This window comes from Ziziphus jujuba, chromosome 5 (assembly GCF_031755915.1).
Source record: "Ziziphus jujuba cultivar Dongzao chromosome 5, ASM3175591v1".
Taxonomy (NCBI): Eukaryota; Viridiplantae; Streptophyta; class Magnoliopsida; order Rosales; family Rhamnaceae; genus Ziziphus; species Ziziphus jujuba.
This window is the reverse complement of record NC_083383.1, coordinates 13,173,932-13,190,432: the sequence shown is the minus strand read 5'-3', so window position 1 is coordinate 13,190,432 and position 16,501 is coordinate 13,173,932. Positions and strand designations below refer to the sequence as shown.

The following is a 16,501-nucleotide window of genomic DNA, read 5'->3' as shown; positions in this document are numbered from 1 at the left end:
AATGAGTTTAGGTGTGAAAACTTCCAAGTGATATATTTTTTTTATTTATAGTTTTTGGCTGGGCAGAGTGGATCAAGAATTCATAAAGGTTTTTTCGTTAAATGTATCTTTTTATCTTTTTTCTTAGTGAAAATTTGGGAAGTCTAAAACTATATAAACAAAAACTGCATTAACCTTTTAACAGCTTTCTCGATTGATGGTAATTGAAAGATAATTTATTGAATTATTTCAAGCAAAATGTAAATCAATTATACAGTTCTGACAAAACAAATGAGGAAGATGTGAAAGTTAACCATCCTGCTTTGAGTATTTAATGAGTGAAAACTACACATTCAAAACTTGTCTTTCTGACTTTTCCCTAGTGATAAAGCTCTTGGCTGCAAGAAAATTTATCTATATTTAATACAGAGGACTAAAAGAATACAACTAGAGTAAAGAAATCTGCAAAACAAAAGCACTATCGTGCATTTCATCAGCCAGGCAAGATTCTTTGCACAATAATCAACGAGCTCTGGTTTTACCCAAAATCACTAAGCATATAACTTAGAGAGGTCTTCCGAGAAAGCCTTCCTAATCACTTCTCTCTTGATCTTAAGAGCCGCAGTGACTAGACCAGTTTCAGGAGTCCATGGATTAGAAAGCAATTTGATTTTTGCAGGGATCTCGAATTTCTCTAGACGACCTTTCTTTGCCTCCTGTGAAATACACAATAAGCATGAAAAAGAATACACTAATATAGTTTACTTTCTCAAGGCACATTAATGTTCTATGCTCCGGATTCTTGTCTTTGTAGTTTGAGATTCATGTAACAAAATGAGAGTGCATCTTTTTGTATTTTTCTGAACGAGGGGATAAGAAAGGGGTGGAATGGTGGTAGACTGAACAGTTAAATATTTCTGAATGAAAATTTGTTTAGAAACTGCAGTTACCATCTAAAAGTCAAGAACAAGAATCACAGGCGTAATCAATTTCGTTTTTACATCATCAACGTGGTCAGTGCTTGTAAAGAAACTCTTAAGGCTAACAACAACTTTTCCCATTAAGCTTAGGCCACAGAATGTAAACTTAAGGTACAGAAATTGCAGGACCATGATTAAACAATCTAGACATAGCCAGACAAAAGTTACGCCTATAAAGATAATAGCATATGCAGAGCTTTGTTTAATCTATACCTCCCCATATGTTTTATCCTTAACCAACTTAATGGAGGCCACCTTTGGTGCGTCACACTAAACATTTATATGCATTTTTAATAGTCATCCTTCAACTCTTATTTATATATCCACTAAAGTGAACACCATCAAATACATATTTGCTGCTGGACTGAAAACTTGGTTTGAAGATATTCTACCCAAAATGTACTACTTCAAAAGACAAGTCACGCTAAGCATGCAAGAGTTCCTGCTTCCAAGGACAAAGTTATAATTCCCCAGCTTCATGCTAAATTCTAAGTAATGGAAAATTTAATCTAGAAAGGAATACCTTTACAAGTGATGCCTGCACTTCCTTAATGGTTTCCTTTTTCTCACAAAGGTCAGCAAAATCAGTAAAAGCAATTCCTTGCTTTGAAGCCCAATCTTCTAATGTGCTTTGAGAAGCCACCACAAGAGCGACACAGTAATTACGAAAAGGATCGGCATGCAACATAATATTGTCAACATAAGGGCTTGCAGAGAGAACAGCCTCAACCTGTAGGCTAGCGTTAGTCCTCAAGGAATCAGAGAGAAAATTACATTTCAACTTGCAACATCCATACCTTTCCCAAGGAGACATATTCACCATGTTGAAGTTTGACTATGTCCTTTTTCCGGTCAATTATCTCAAGGCAACCATCAGGATGAAACTGCCCTATGTCCCCTGTATAGAACCACCTCATTCCCCTCTCGTCAACCTTTCAGAACCAAAAGTTGGCACATATTAACAAATTTAACTAATACTTGTCTTTGGTAGGTAGTGGCATAAAAGAATTAAAGATATCGGAACCTTGGAACTCTACCTTGTATGATTCTTTGGTCTTTTCTTCATTGTTGAAATATCCAAGTGTAACATTTGGACCACCAATTACAATTTCCCCACGGGACAATGGTGAATCACTTGTTAGATATCCACCTTCAGGCCAATCAACTAACTGGATAAGAAGATATAGTGCACTAAATGTTAACATGAATAATAATCGACTTGGTAATCAGGACTAAACAAAAACGCAGAGCATAAAACTCTCACACTATTTCTAGCATTAAAAGAATAGCTTAAAAATATGGTACCTCATACAAGAATAATGAAGAAACAAATTCCTTAAGAAATTGACATGCTGGGGAATCCCCATACTTTTAGCTTTAGGGTAAGGAAGAAAGAAAGAATTGAGGGAAAGTAAGAACAGACAAGGAAAGCATGTGTACATAAAATCTTAAGCTAATTTTTCACCTTAATAAATGAGCATGGGAGAGGAGCTCCAACACGACCAACAGATGTATCATCAAACTCAGAAAATGTTCCACCAGCACAAGTTTCGGTTAGACCATACCCTTGACCTATTGGAGCACTGTATACAGCCAAAATCAAGTTAAAGTGTGATACTAATATCAACTTTTTAATCATCTACTAGTTCTATGGACTTGAAAACTTCACTAGGGAGAGGTTAGCTAAAACCATTTCTAAAAAGATGGCAACAATTACCATGTTTTCTTTTAATTGAACCAGCTGAAAATTCTTTGTTTAAAAAAAAAAATCAACCAAAAAGTATAAATTCAATTTTAAGAATTCTCAATTGACATGACAAATATTTGGTTCATAATTTTTTTCAAGAATCTCAAGATCAGATAAAAGTAATAAAGCCGTACTGACCCAAGACAAATGTTGATGAATTTTTGAGTATCACCAGAAAGAGGAGCTCCTCCAGATAGGATAAAACGGATACGACCTCCTAGAATTGCCCGGACCTTTCCGAACACAAGAAAATCCCATAAAAGCGTTTCTGGACCCCAAGCGCCGAACCAACTACCATTTACTGCAGACAATCTACGGGCATATGCCAAGTCAAACAGTCTCTTGGATAGGCCACCCTTTGCATTTACCTGAGTAACATAGTAAAGATTCACTGTTTAAGAAACAAACTAAAAAAGTAGGTTTTCCTGCAAACTAAGATGCATATGCAGACATGTAACTTGTATGTCTCATTGAATATGAATACCTATCTATGAATCAAATCCATGCCAAAACTTTACTAACCTTCTTGAGCACTCCATCTCTAACACGATCAAGAATTGCAGGGACGGCTGTCAGTAGAGTTGGCAACAATGTAGTGGCATCCCCCTTTGTTCCTTTTTTTATCTTGTTTGATGTATCTGTAAGAGTCAAAGGGGATCCATATCCTATAGCACTTCCCATAGCAGAAATTACATGCTTCAACATCAAATGATAAGATATAAGAACAAACAAGATGTAACGGTAATACATAATAAGAAAATGATCATAAATGGAAAAGGCATATTAAACTATTATAGCTACAGAACCAAACCAGCTAGCACATTCTCCATACCTCTGCTGCCAGTTCAAGAATATGAGCTAGAGGAAGGTATGCCAGATAGACATCCTTGCTTCCAAGGCCCGGGACAATTGTCATTACAGCAGAAACTGTAGCCAGGACATTAGCATGTGTCATCATTACACCCTGTACAAAGTGGAAAAGTGAAGATGGACTAGTTATGTGGCTTGATTGGCCATTGTTTTAAGTCAAACATTAAGTCATACTACTTGTCTCCAATCAAAGGCATCAGTTCCAATTAACAAGATTATAAGCAGTGGCAATCTTCCAGAAAAAGTAATAGGAGAGCAGAAAGTGAAGAGAGAATCTGCTATCAGCAGCCTTCATTGTTGTACAAATCGCCGATTAAAGATAATAATTAAGTATAATACAATCAATTGTAAAAGGTAACAAAATACACATTAATGCTTCTAACCTTAGGTAATCCAGTACTTCCACTTGTATACATGATGACCGCAATATCAGCAGGAAGAGGTAAATCGGCATCTACAGGGTTTTCTCGGCCAATTCTCTCCACATCAGAAAATAATTTAACACTCCAGCCAACACTTTGCTCAACAGATGAAGCATTAGATGGGATCTCATCATCCATGCATATTATGCGTTTCACCGTGTCTAATTGTCCACTTATGTCCACAAGCTTCTTCAGTTCTTTGGTTCCACAAATCACAGTTGTAACCTCTGTCTGGAGAAATAAAAATATGTAAAAGCTAGACTATAAATGTAGCAGGAAGAACTTTAAAGGGACAATAGTAAAAGTTAGAAATGGCACCATACGTTTTCTAGCAAATCAGCAACAAAGAATTTCAAGACATATGTATTATGTCACCATCAATCTAAAAGGACGAAACTGGTAAGACTAAATAAAAACTCAAATAACCCTGGTAATTCAATTCTACAGCACAGAATGAACTATATTTCCTTTCCTTATATATCTATCTGGTGGAAATGAATTTTTAGCATTTATATTTATGGAGAAGCACACTGGACCTGACATAAATCACCAGCGATTCATTCAAACATGCTCGACAATTTCTGTTCCCATAAGCTACTAAATTCATGGAATACATTCACTTTCAAAATGCCTTGTGATAGACCTTTACCAACTAAATAATGGAGCAAGTAGAAATTGCAATTAAGATCTTCTGGTTAGAAAATAATTCAGATCCTATCATTAGGATTATAATGTTTGCATGACAAAAATATGGACGTCATATACATTTGCTCTCTAAATTCCAACTACAATGGCATGTTTAGTAATTTTGCGTAATAATTTCCATATTAGGTAGTTCCCATGTCTACTTTCTCATAAAGTGAACAAATCGCAATGAGCAAACCCCTGAAATATAGAATCCAAATTGATTCTAGCAAAATTTCACTCGAAATGGACTCTGGAAATGCCATTCCTTTTTTGTTGATTCCAGTTTTGGACAATGAATAAATAATTTAACGGGAATGCCACATTCTAATTCTTCATTCCCACTCTGATTTCTTAGTGTTCTTATTCCAAGATGACAAACATGGCATACATGCATACTAGCAAACATTAAAAGCACCTGGCTCGTACAATTGCTTGGCATTATTTGTGGTAGCTAGGATTGAAACCATGCCTCCAGAGAGTATGAAAGGTTCAAGGTACTAAAAGGTGGCTATCTTCAATGCATAGGACAAAGGCAAAAGTGACTCTTAATGGAACAAAAGATAATGAAATAGCAAGCGAAAAGCATTCTACGCACACCATGGAAGGTATCACATGAAAAGAAGAAAAAGATAGAGAGAGAGAGAGAGAGAACCTCATTTAATGAATGACAGAGAGCCTCCTCACCCAAAGATGCATATATGGTGACAACGGTAACATTGCGCCTAAAGCAACCCTGATATAGGGAAAACACATCAGCTATGTATTTGTGTCTTCGCTGATTTTTTTAGGATCGCACTAAGAAGTATAGCTTTCATGAATATTAAAGAAAACCATCGTTTCTCACAAACACTACTACTTGTAAACTTATGTTAGTGGGAAGTTTGCTGCTCAGACAAACTGAAATCATATCGTATGTGCAAAATGACATAATTTACAAAAAGTTAAAAGAGAAAATATAAAAGAAAAACATGAAATAAAAGTCAAAGAAGTATAAAGTTGGATGTAAGATGATCGCATAAGGGAACCACCTGCAACGCAATAAACCATTCTTCTCTAGTGTCAGCAAAGATTGCTGCTCGTTCTCCCCTACCATGCCCAATTTGAGATAAACCAGAAGCAAAGTTGCATACAGCTTCAAATGCTTTTCCATAAGAAAGCCATTCATATTCTCCCAGATGAAGCTTCTCAAAGGATCTTCCATCTTCTGTGACTTCAATCTCTCTTGAAATCAGCTTCCGGGTTCCTAGGAAGCACTTTTCGTGGTACAGCCTGCACGATTGCTCAAAAAGTTGTGCAAGAGTAGAGATACCTTCCCAAGCTGTTTGTACAGGGGAAGTAAACCTGCTGTTTCTGATTGCATACCCAGGTTCCCCACCAACATCAGCAGGCAACCCTCGTTTTTTTGCAGTCTTGGAATTCCGAAGAAGAAGTGTAAACACAAGAGGAACTAGGACACCAACAAGATAGGCGCTCATCCTTTGGCAAGTGCAAATGCTTTACAGAATCTACCACCTTGAAACTGAAACATTTTTTTATCGAAAAAAATTTAAATCCAAAAGCAACATAGAAAACTTCACAAGCAAATCAATTTAAAAGGTCAACTCATACGTAATGTTTAATGAATCTTTAACTCCATTATCCATTATCGTATTTTGTCAATCAATTCACGGCAGGGAAATATTAGAATGGTCAAACTGAAAGGTCAAACTGTTATATAATATGTTATATACCTGTGTAAATTATATATGCAGAAAATCAATATTGTCATGTTTCTTTAAAACAAAGTCAAATACGAAAGCTGTTACAAAAAAACTAAATAAATAAATAAATAACAAATCACATCTTATTGCAATGTCTATATATAAGTGAAACAAACAATACCAACAAAAATCCTAGCTTGCATTGAAATTACCAATCAACCACTAGACTACAAAACCAAAACAGGGAATGTGATGGTGGAAAATCTGTGGTTGGAACTTGGGAGGTGCATTTTTATCATTTTAGAAGAAACCAATATGGGCTAAAAGGCAATCGCGGCGTTAGAGGTAGTGGTGATAGCATTAATGGCTGTATTACTGGTAATACTGAAAGAAACGTTCCCTATTGCTCGTGAATTTTGAAAGTAGAAAACATTTACAATATGTATACAGAAAAAAGTTAAGCTCAATTTGTTATTTATTTTCCATAAACTCCAAAAGAATTTTGTATACAACAATGAATTCGAGCTCGATTAAACTAACAATCCACCAAACTGAGAAACCCGCATTTACGCAGTTACAACAATCCATCTCTGAGAAAAATTCGAAAGCATAAACTAAAAACAGCTTGATGAAGAAGAAGAAGAAGAAGAAGAAGAAGTAAGTACCTTTGGCTGCGGAAGCCAAAGTAGGTCAAAAAAATTAAAAATTTAAAAATAAATAAAGAGCAAAATTCAGCTGCTGATCAGCATTGCGAGAGAAAGAAAAGACCAGAGACGCAATGAGAGAAGGACGTAAAGCTCCCGAGATCGAAACGAGGTCGTTTTAATAGCAGAGAGCGGAGGAAGAAATAGAGAGGCGGAGAGATCGAGAAAGAATGAAGTTGGAGTTTCAGAAAGTGTGTTTGCGACTACTGCTGTGTTTTATGTTTGTGTTGTGTTTTCGGTTTGAAAATGTTTTTCCTTCTTTTTGTAAATTTTCTTCTTTATTATTATTATTATTATTATTTTGCTTTTGGTTTTGCACACTGTTTTCTTTGTTCTTTTCTACAACTGCCCCTGTCCAAATTGAAATTACCAAAAAGAAACAAAAGACGTATTTAATGAACAATGACGCTTTTCTGCTAACCATACACGTGGCTATCTGGGCAATCCGTTTATTCTATTTGGGCCGTAGATTTTGGATGACGAAAATATTCGAGTATGTGGTGCATGCAGTCACAGATGGCATGCCCAATTTTGTTCCTTCCTGAGATGACATATTTATTCTCTTTTAGTTCATATTTTCTTTTTGGCATTTAATTTTTTTTAATAAAAAAGAAACAATTTTTATTTTTACGTTTGATGTTATAATTGCTTTTGATAATTGGTTGTTCAAACATACTTCTGTATTTATTATTTCTTTTCTTTTCTTTTTTAAATCATCGGCATTATTTATTATTTCATGTGGCTAAAGACTTAAAACTGATGGTGCATGTTGTTTTGAGAATAGCTACCTTATTCTTTTTATTATTGATTGTTCTTTGAGCACAAATTAGTTTAATGTTTAGTCAAATATCCTATTAGATTATACCTACTTTCCATCTGCTCCTTCCATACTGCCAAATCGTCACGTCGTCACTAATTTGTTTAACAACCAAATTGACCTATGTTTGTCTACACAAAAAATATAGAAAAATAAAAATTAAATAGTTAACTTATTGATATTATCATAAAAACGAAAAAAAGAAAATAAAAGCAATAAAATGTCGAAGAAACATCCCCAAGTCGGTTCAACTGTGATGGCTGGTTGTATTGATCCAACGTTTTTTTGAAGAAATAAAAACAAAGGACTTGTTTAGTCTCGTTAAGAAAGACCACACATGAGTGTGTTGACTAAAGATTTGAGTTTCACCCAACAAATCGGAGTGTAAACAAATATGGGGAATTCAGCAATCTTAATTACATGAAATATTATGATAGAATGTGTGCGATATTGCCAATGAAAGAGAGATCAAGTTATTTCGAAATGATGACGATGAAGGTTGACTGATATATATGTTTCATTACTCTCAAATTTTCTCTCAGGCTGATGCCTATGTATATTACTCACAATATACGGACAAGAAGAAACAGAGAGAAAAACCCCAGTTAAAGGAAAATCCAAATCGAAAAATAAATAGTAAACAAAAAAGGGGGCAAAAAAAAAAAATCACATGAAATACTCGATGAGAATTTTATACAGTCCTAAGACTCTTGAAATCTCTTAGTTTGGTGCTGACCTTCCATCTGAAGGATTATGTGCGTTTCCACGGGATGCTCCCCCACCCCCGGAGAACATATCTACTAGGGACCTCAAAGTTCCAGCTAACTCCTCAGGCATTTGCTCTCCGAAATTTAAATTTATGTTCCCGCCAATTCGTATTCCAGGGTCATCAGATCCATTATTGACATTATTGCCATCATCTCCTTGCCCGCTTTGAGAATGCTGCCCTTGGTTTGCATTCGAAGCCATGTTCATGAACATATTCGCAAAATCAGAAGGAAGAGAAGACATATCAAATGGTATGGATGTGAACGGAGGTGGGGCACTGTGGCTTCTTGACCCTCCTCCTGTAGACTGGTTATGGTGACCTGGATCACTTTGACCAGCAGACCTTGTATTCTGTGCAGAAAAAGATTCGTAAAATTTTAGCAGACATGTCACACATTCAATCACAGAAAAAAGAGAACAAGACTTCAATTAGGAAAATATATTTATATATATATATACACATGGCAAATGGCACCTTTCAACCTCCAAAATAATGTATAAAAACTGTAGAATCGTATTTTAAAACATTTTCACTTGGCATGGTATGCACTAACATATTGATTCAGAATTTGCAATTGGTCAGAAGCCTCAAAGAATAGATGACTTATTGGCATCTTGCTGCCATATAATATTCCAGAGAATATCAACATAAAGTACAAATTTGCAGTACGTTGGTTTCAGATTTAATTATCACCTACGGAAGATCTACAGGGATACAAAAAATAATAGTTTCATCAATGCATACCCAATTAAATGATTAGAAGTGTGGAAGAAGGAAACTTAAGTACCCTTGGTAATCAATTGAATGAAATAGAAGTACATAATGTGACATCCCACGGTTTAAAACTACGACATTAGCGCAAAACACATATTTAAGGTCTATTGTTTTAAGGCTGTCTTTTCATTTTTTATAATTGGATGAAAGAAAGGTAAAAGAACAATAAATATGCTGGCTAGGGTCACCTGAAACATGAGTAATGACCTGCCTGACCTATCTTCATAAGCAGTACTGTACAAATACAAAGTATTACCTGATCTCGTTCAGCTCGTTGTTGCTCCTCTCTCAATTTTTGCTCAGCCACCTACAGATTCACAGGATAAAATGTAAAAAGTAGTGAACACAAGAAATATACAAAATGAAAACAAGAAGTAAAGAACAAACCAGGATATTTTCTTTGACAGATTCATTATTTGGATCCAATTGTAAGGCTGCAAAGATAAAATCTAGCTTTAGGAATGTTGTTCACCCCTACACTTCTTCACAGAAAGTTTGATTTAAGTCAAATCTGCTTATTCACTACTACATTTCATCACAATTATTTGATTTAAGGCAAATCTGCTACCCTTTTCTTTTTTTCTTTTTTTTTTATTTTTTATTTTTAACATTTAACTGCATTTTTCAAAACAAATTTGACCATGTAATTTTTATAGTTTAGGATTCAATACTCCTAAATGGGATCCCAGAGCAAACGAAAACGGCCATCAATTCCATTGGTTAAAGGCTTGAGCCTAACCACAGATTAAGGTTTGAGCCCCCCTGAAGAGTTTGAACATCTTCACATGCTATACTTACCCAAATGCCTTTGCATGTAATCTGCCACTCGTTTCTCCCATACATGCAGATGACAAACTACTCAATTAAATATAAGGTTTGACTCATTGCATTAGATTGCCACTACCGTACATACATAAAAATGAACTCATCACCAACCTTTCTTAAATCCTTTATTAATATCATTTCTGTAGTTTCCTTGTGCATAATAAGCCAATCCCATTCGGCTGTATGCCTTGCTGTAATTTGGGTCAATTTCAACTCCTAAATGGGATCCCAGACCAAATGAAAACGGCCATCAATTCAATTGGTTCAAGGCTCAAGCCTAACCACAGATTAAGGCTTGAGCTGCCCTGAAGAGTTTGAACATCTTCACCTGCTATATTCACCCAAATGCCTATGGATGTAATCTGCCACTAGTTTCTCCCATATATGCAGATGACAAACTACTCAAATAAATATAAGGTTCAACTCATTGCATTATATGCAGATGACAAACTACTCAAATAAATATAAGGTTCAACTCATTGCATTAGATTGCCACTGCTGTACATACATAAAAATGAACTCATAACCAACCTTTCTTAAATCCTTTATTGATAGCATCTCTGTAGTTTCCTTGTGCATAATAAGCCAATCCCAGTCGGCTGTATGCCTTGCTGTAATTTGGGTCAATTTCAATTGATTTAAGGCAATCTCTGATTGCTTCAGTATATTTGTGTACTTGAGTGTAAGCAGCTGCCCTGTTGTTAATACACCTCATGTTAATCAAATAAATCTTTCATTTAAAATAAAAGAAAATTTGAAGAAATGTGGAAATTTGCTGCCACTAAAAAAGAGAGAACATATGATAAGTGCCAAATGATTTTTCTATCAAACATCTAAAGAAAAACTTCAGGTCTTTGAGCAAACTAGAACAATTTATTTTTAGTTTATCAACCAAAAAAAAAAAAAACTAATCCATTCTTTTTTTCCATTCCTTTCTTCTCAATAATTGCAATATGTGAAATTGGAATAAATAGTACTATTAGTAAAGAAGACCATCTCATTTCTCTATATGCTAATTTAGTCCCTTAAAGTGTTCGTATAAAAATGTCTATCTAGCCTCCAGAAGGACCAGAACCAAGATTTTCAAATATAGAGGGAACAAATCACTATGCATTTTCTATAAGCTGCTTGTATTCTTAAAAAAATAAAAAATAAAATAAATAAATTCAAACTATTTAACTAATTCTTAAGATTGGCATATATATATATATATATACATCTTTTCAAGACAAAATGAGTATATAAATTTGAGGACAAGTCTATGCACCTGTTACAGTAGTAAACAGCATTACTTTCAGAAAGTGCAATAGCACAATTATACAACTCAATTGCATCAGAGTACTGCTTCAACTGCATTGCCTTATTACCTAACAAAAAGATCCATAAAATAGAAATAAGATTATGAATCTGAACGCAGATAATTAATTGAATTAAATGCACGAAGCATGAATGCATGCAAATGCAAGGATGTATTCCTCCCTAAAATAATCCTTATCAAAAGGATATTAGGAAGAATCATATAATATTGGCAAGCACATACTTAGATTTTTGCAAATTTCTGAAATAAGATGGTGAAAGATTAATTCAGCGCCAGTGCCCTAAGGATCCAACCAAAGGGTCAACAAGCTTTTCAGATACCTTGTGATTTAAAGGTGTCAGCCAGGTTCTTTGGATTAAAATCCCGGCATCCAGATTTTTCCATTTCCTGCAATGGCACATGACTTTTTCTTATCAAGGAAGCTTGTAAAAGGATGGCAGAAAGGATCAAAATGGAAGCAACACTTAGCGTGAAGATAACCTAGAAAAGAATTAAGAACTTTACAAAAAAGAAGATGAGTGAACAACCTTAAACTCATTTCTATTATTTTCAATAACTCGAATACATTTGAAAGTTCTAACATGTCGAGGTTGTAATTGTATTAGGAGCTAGCTAGCTGCTAAATGTATTGTAATTGTATTGTATTTGTTGATGATAGCGATGAAAACAGTGATGATACCGCCGACTATGATTATCTAATAGTTCAAGTACAGCTAGCTCCATCACTTTGAATATAAAAACCATTGGTGCTCTTCCTTGACATATAAAAACCCTAATGCTACTCATAATGAGTGCAAGGTTCCTTGAAAGCTCCAGGCAACTTGAATCATGTGAAAGAAATTATATTCTTACCGATCAAAATGCATTTATTCATGTGGATCAAATACTAAACAACACTTTGAGGATCACTCCAAAACAGATGCAGCATAACTAATTCAAGGATGAGATGATATCATCTATCTAGTCTTGTTTACAGATCCATAATTTGTGGTACACTGTCTAAAACTTCAATAGAGAGAGAGAGAGAGAGAGAGAGAGAGAATACAGTCAAAACATCATGGAATAACTGAGTCGCTTTATCTATTCGAACTGGGTCATCGCTACCATCAGGCATTGTCCTAAAGAAGTGTATTTTCTCCAGTGCAGCAAAGAATTGACCGAAGAGTTCATCTTTAGAGACTCCTGCCAATATCATGGTAATTGTGAAATAATTTATATGCACTTAAAGTAACACAAAAAATAGCAAGAAATTTGAACAACTTTTTCAGGTCTACAAAGAAATTAAACTTTACAACTTGATAGCAAATTTAAAATTTTAAAATATGAAATGGCATACTGCTCGAATCCTGTTTGAGTATAGAATGAACCACTGCAACTGATATGATGAATCATTAAAATCTCGGAACATTCTTGTTACCCTATCATTTCTTCAAGAGAGATGACATATTTATACAGTTTCAACTACAAAACTTTTGCTTCAAAAAAGAGTACATATCAACACTATCACTCTAGAATGATCAGAAATTTCAATGTATCAACAAGACTCCTAAAGTTTCTTATAGACTTTTCATTCTTCATGAAATGTAAGAGCTACTTTTTCATTACATGCAGACTTGTCCATTGCACAGACCCAATATGACCCACTGGAAACACTGTCAACAATAATTACAATATCCATTTTCCAAGTAGCTGATGCAACAACTAACTAAAATGAAAAACAATTAACAAGCCCTTCTCATTAAAGACTGTGTCTGATGATCAGTTTCATTTTTCAAAAGATGTGAAATAAAATAAAAAAAACAGTAGACAGACACATCCTAATATAAGGATTTCAACTAGGATACACAGAAAGGTAATATGAATAAAGATGCACACCAGCCAAGAAAAAAAAAAATATATATATATATATATAAGCTTACCACTTGCATTAGGTTTACTTGTCCAAGCCTCACCCTGATCATGTTGGAAATCAAGAAACAGGATCAAAATCAGGGTATATTATATATAGGACATGATAATTACACCATAATAAAGATATTTCAAATGCATGCAACTCTAGAGCTCCATTCAAGCAATGATCTCAACGAGAATGTAAATAAATTAGATGCTTATAGTGAGTCTGACGTCTCAAAATTAGCATAACATTTATAACAGTTACATCAATATCAACAAAGTTAAAGCTTCATGCTCTCTTACCTTCCTAGTTGTTTTATTTAACATTCTTACTTTGATTAAATACCTCCTCAACATTATTTTTCCAAATTTATGATGCTTCAGTTCTTTGGTTCCAACAGTCAGCAGATCTTTGCTCTAAGTATTGCCTACTGAAATTCTACCAATATACATACATACACTTTAGAAACCTTTTATTCCTAATCATCACTCACACAACAGCCTGGTAAACTAGTGATTTCAATTAGCTGAAGTGACTTCAATTATCAAGCGTCATTTTTAGATATGAAAACAGTACAGATGACAAACTAGGAGCTACATGAACATATATAACAACTAAAGAAATCATTGATGCTGGAAAAGTACCATAGGTGCCCTTGAAAGATTTGAATCAGAGTCATTCTGAAGGGAGGAACTGGGGGCATCTACTGAGATTGATCCATGATCTAATTTCTCCTTAAGCTTATCTGTTCCTACTGAACTAAAAATGTCAACCAACGAATCAGGTTTTGTTTGCTCATCAGCAGCAGACGAACCGAGCCTAAAAACATCCTGTAAACATTCCCTAGCAACCTCAATGCCTTCAAGATCAACACCAGGAGCAGGTTCAACTGCCCAAGAGGAAACAAGCAACCACCATCAGTTATGAATAAAAAAATGAGTGAATAAGAAAAGCTTTACATTTTGTAACAGATTTAAAGCACGATAACAGTCCATTACATAGATTGTTTCACAGCAAGCCCACTAACTCAACTGAAAATAATTCCAAGCGTGTTGCCTTCGTGCAATAAGAATTTCATTTGTCCCCATTTACCATGTAATGCAAACCACTTGCTTTCTTATTATCATACTATCCAATTAAGATGACTTCTATCATTATTATGCATATATTATGTCAAAGGCTCCCTTTGTGAAATCTTAAGTTTTTCCAACCAAATCACTTTCACCGTTTCAAACAACAGCGAATATTTTAGATATCAAGAAGGTGGAAAGAAAACAAACACATCCCAAGGGTTTTCAGCTTTATCTACTAGCAAAAGGGAAAAATTATATAAAGGATTTAGTTACTTGTTAGAATTTCCTTTCCCTTTCCCCTTTACTTTTCCTTTTTTCATAGCTTCCAAAATACAACTAGAATTGGATTTCTACAAATTAAAACCAGTAATGATGCTCCATATGATCGTTCTATAGTTAACAATCAGCCTGAAAAATCATGTGTTTAACAACATGAATTAGACTTTTTTTTTTTTTTTTCCTACAGACATTTTACACAAACAAGAAGAAATACCGAAGATACATTTATTTATATGTTAAACATATATATATATATATATATAAAGAGTAATAATCCCCAAAAGGTACGAACATTTTAGGGCTCAAAATTGGACCAAAACCATAAGTATCATCATCACTATCATCAACTCAACGCCGGAATCAGAATAATAGAATAATAATAAAGAGCGAGCGAGCGAGAGAGAAGAGAGCAAAACCAGAGTTAAGGAAATCAAGGAAAGCACGAACGATGCGACGAGAAATGGGAGAATCAGTCTTTAGGTTGTTAGCAGCCATTGAAGAAGAAGAACTGAAGAAGTGAGGGAGTGCGCATGATAAGAGGGTGCGCCACTGCGGCGTCCCCTAGTTATTGTTGTTTATTTAACTTTCTCTCTCTCTCTCTCTCTCTCTCTCTCTCTCTCTCTCTCTCACAGATTCTTTTCTCTCCGAGGAGTTCTCTGGAGTCTATAAACCTCTCCCTCGTCTGATTCCCAAATTTTGATTTCAAACACTGCGGCCCTAATTTCTTACGTTAACCTTCTGAATATTCTCCACCCCAATCGTAGGGGTCGGCATGTAGGGTTGGCATCCATTGAATTAGTTAAATTTTGGATCAAAATATAATTTAATCTATATTATTTAATATAAAATTTAATTTAAATTATTAAAATATTAAATTCAAATTAAATTAAATTATTTATGATCGATTTGGTTTGAATTGGTTAATTAATTTTAAATTTATTAATCTATAAATATATAATACAAATAAAAAAAATTTCAAATATAAAATATAAATAATAAATTATAGTTATTCAAATATAAAATATAATTAGCATAATCTAACATTGTCATCATTTTACTTTTACAATAAAAAATAAAAAAAAATAGTAAAGTAAGTAAATATTTAGGATTATGGTAGAAGTGCGACGACAAAACTAGTAAATGTTTAGAGTTTCAATTCAATTTGGGAATTGGGATGGACCGATGGGTTAAAAAATATATATATTAAAAATGAAAAAAATTAATATATAAAAATAAATATATATATATATATATATAAATAATTTTTTAATTATATAATATATGATTTAGTTTGGATTGGATTGAATTGGATTTATATTTTCTACCCATAACGAATCCAATTCAAATAATTTATAATATTTTGAAATCAATCCAATCCAACTGATGTAAAAATCCAATTCAAACCGTTAAAAATGGATTGGATTGAACGGTTTGAACGGATTGAATTGGATTTTATGCACCCCTACCCAACCGCACGAAATTATTTTGGAACCTTTTTTTCTTTTTTTTTAAGCTTTTCTTTTCTTTTCTTTTCTTTTTTTGAAATATCTTTTTTTTTTTAAGCTTATTCTCCTACCATAATCTATCTTTGAAGAGAGAACAATTTTAAAAAATAAAATAATGTTCATCTTATATGCAGGTTTGATGCTTGGCCCATATAATC

At 34.1% G+C, this 16,501-nt stretch overlaps 2 protein-coding genes across 3 annotated transcripts; both read right to left on the bottom strand.

Annotated features, from left to right (window-relative positions):
• Window positions 1-271: 271 nt before the first annotated feature.
• LOC107421067 (long chain acyl-CoA synthetase 9, chloroplastic) lies at window positions 272-7,349 on the bottom strand. 2 transcript variants are annotated; one of them, XM_048475901.2, is made up of 13 exons: window positions 7,051-7,349; window positions 5,714-6,204; window positions 5,338-5,418; window positions 3,960-4,229; window positions 3,539-3,670; window positions 3,229-3,402; window positions 2,845-3,074; window positions 2,425-2,542; window positions 1,997-2,128; window positions 1,757-1,891; window positions 1,483-1,689; window positions 522-695; window positions 272-377 (listed from the first exon to the last, which is right to left on the bottom strand). In XM_048475901.2, the coding sequence occupies exons 2-12, from the start codon at window positions 6,158-6,160 to the stop codon at window positions 531-533; spliced, it is 2,091 nt and encodes a 696-aa protein (XP_048331858.2). In that variant the 5' UTR covers window positions 6,161-6,204; window positions 7,051-7,349; the 3' UTR covers window positions 272-377; window positions 522-530. The 2 variants fall into 2 exon arrangements, with proteins under 2 accessions (XP_048331858.2, XP_015885699.3); XM_016030213.4 differs by having other exon boundaries at window positions 272-695; window positions 7,051-7,348.
• Window positions 7,350-8,379: 1,030 nt separating this feature from the next.
• On the bottom strand, window positions 8,380-15,631 carry LOC107421063 (uncharacterized). Its single transcript, XM_016030209.4, has 10 exons — window positions 15,255-15,631; window positions 14,131-14,375; window positions 13,512-13,545; window positions 12,638-12,774; window positions 11,913-11,979; window positions 11,542-11,641; window positions 10,806-10,969; window positions 9,837-9,883; window positions 9,706-9,756; window positions 8,380-9,025 (listed from the first exon to the last, which is right to left on the bottom strand). The coding sequence occupies exons 1-10, from the start codon at window positions 15,331-15,333 to the stop codon at window positions 8,627-8,629; spliced, it is 1,323 nt and encodes a 440-aa protein (XP_015885695.2). The 5' UTR covers window positions 15,334-15,631; the 3' UTR covers window positions 8,380-8,626.
• Between the last annotated feature and the right edge of the window lie 870 nt (window positions 15,632-16,501).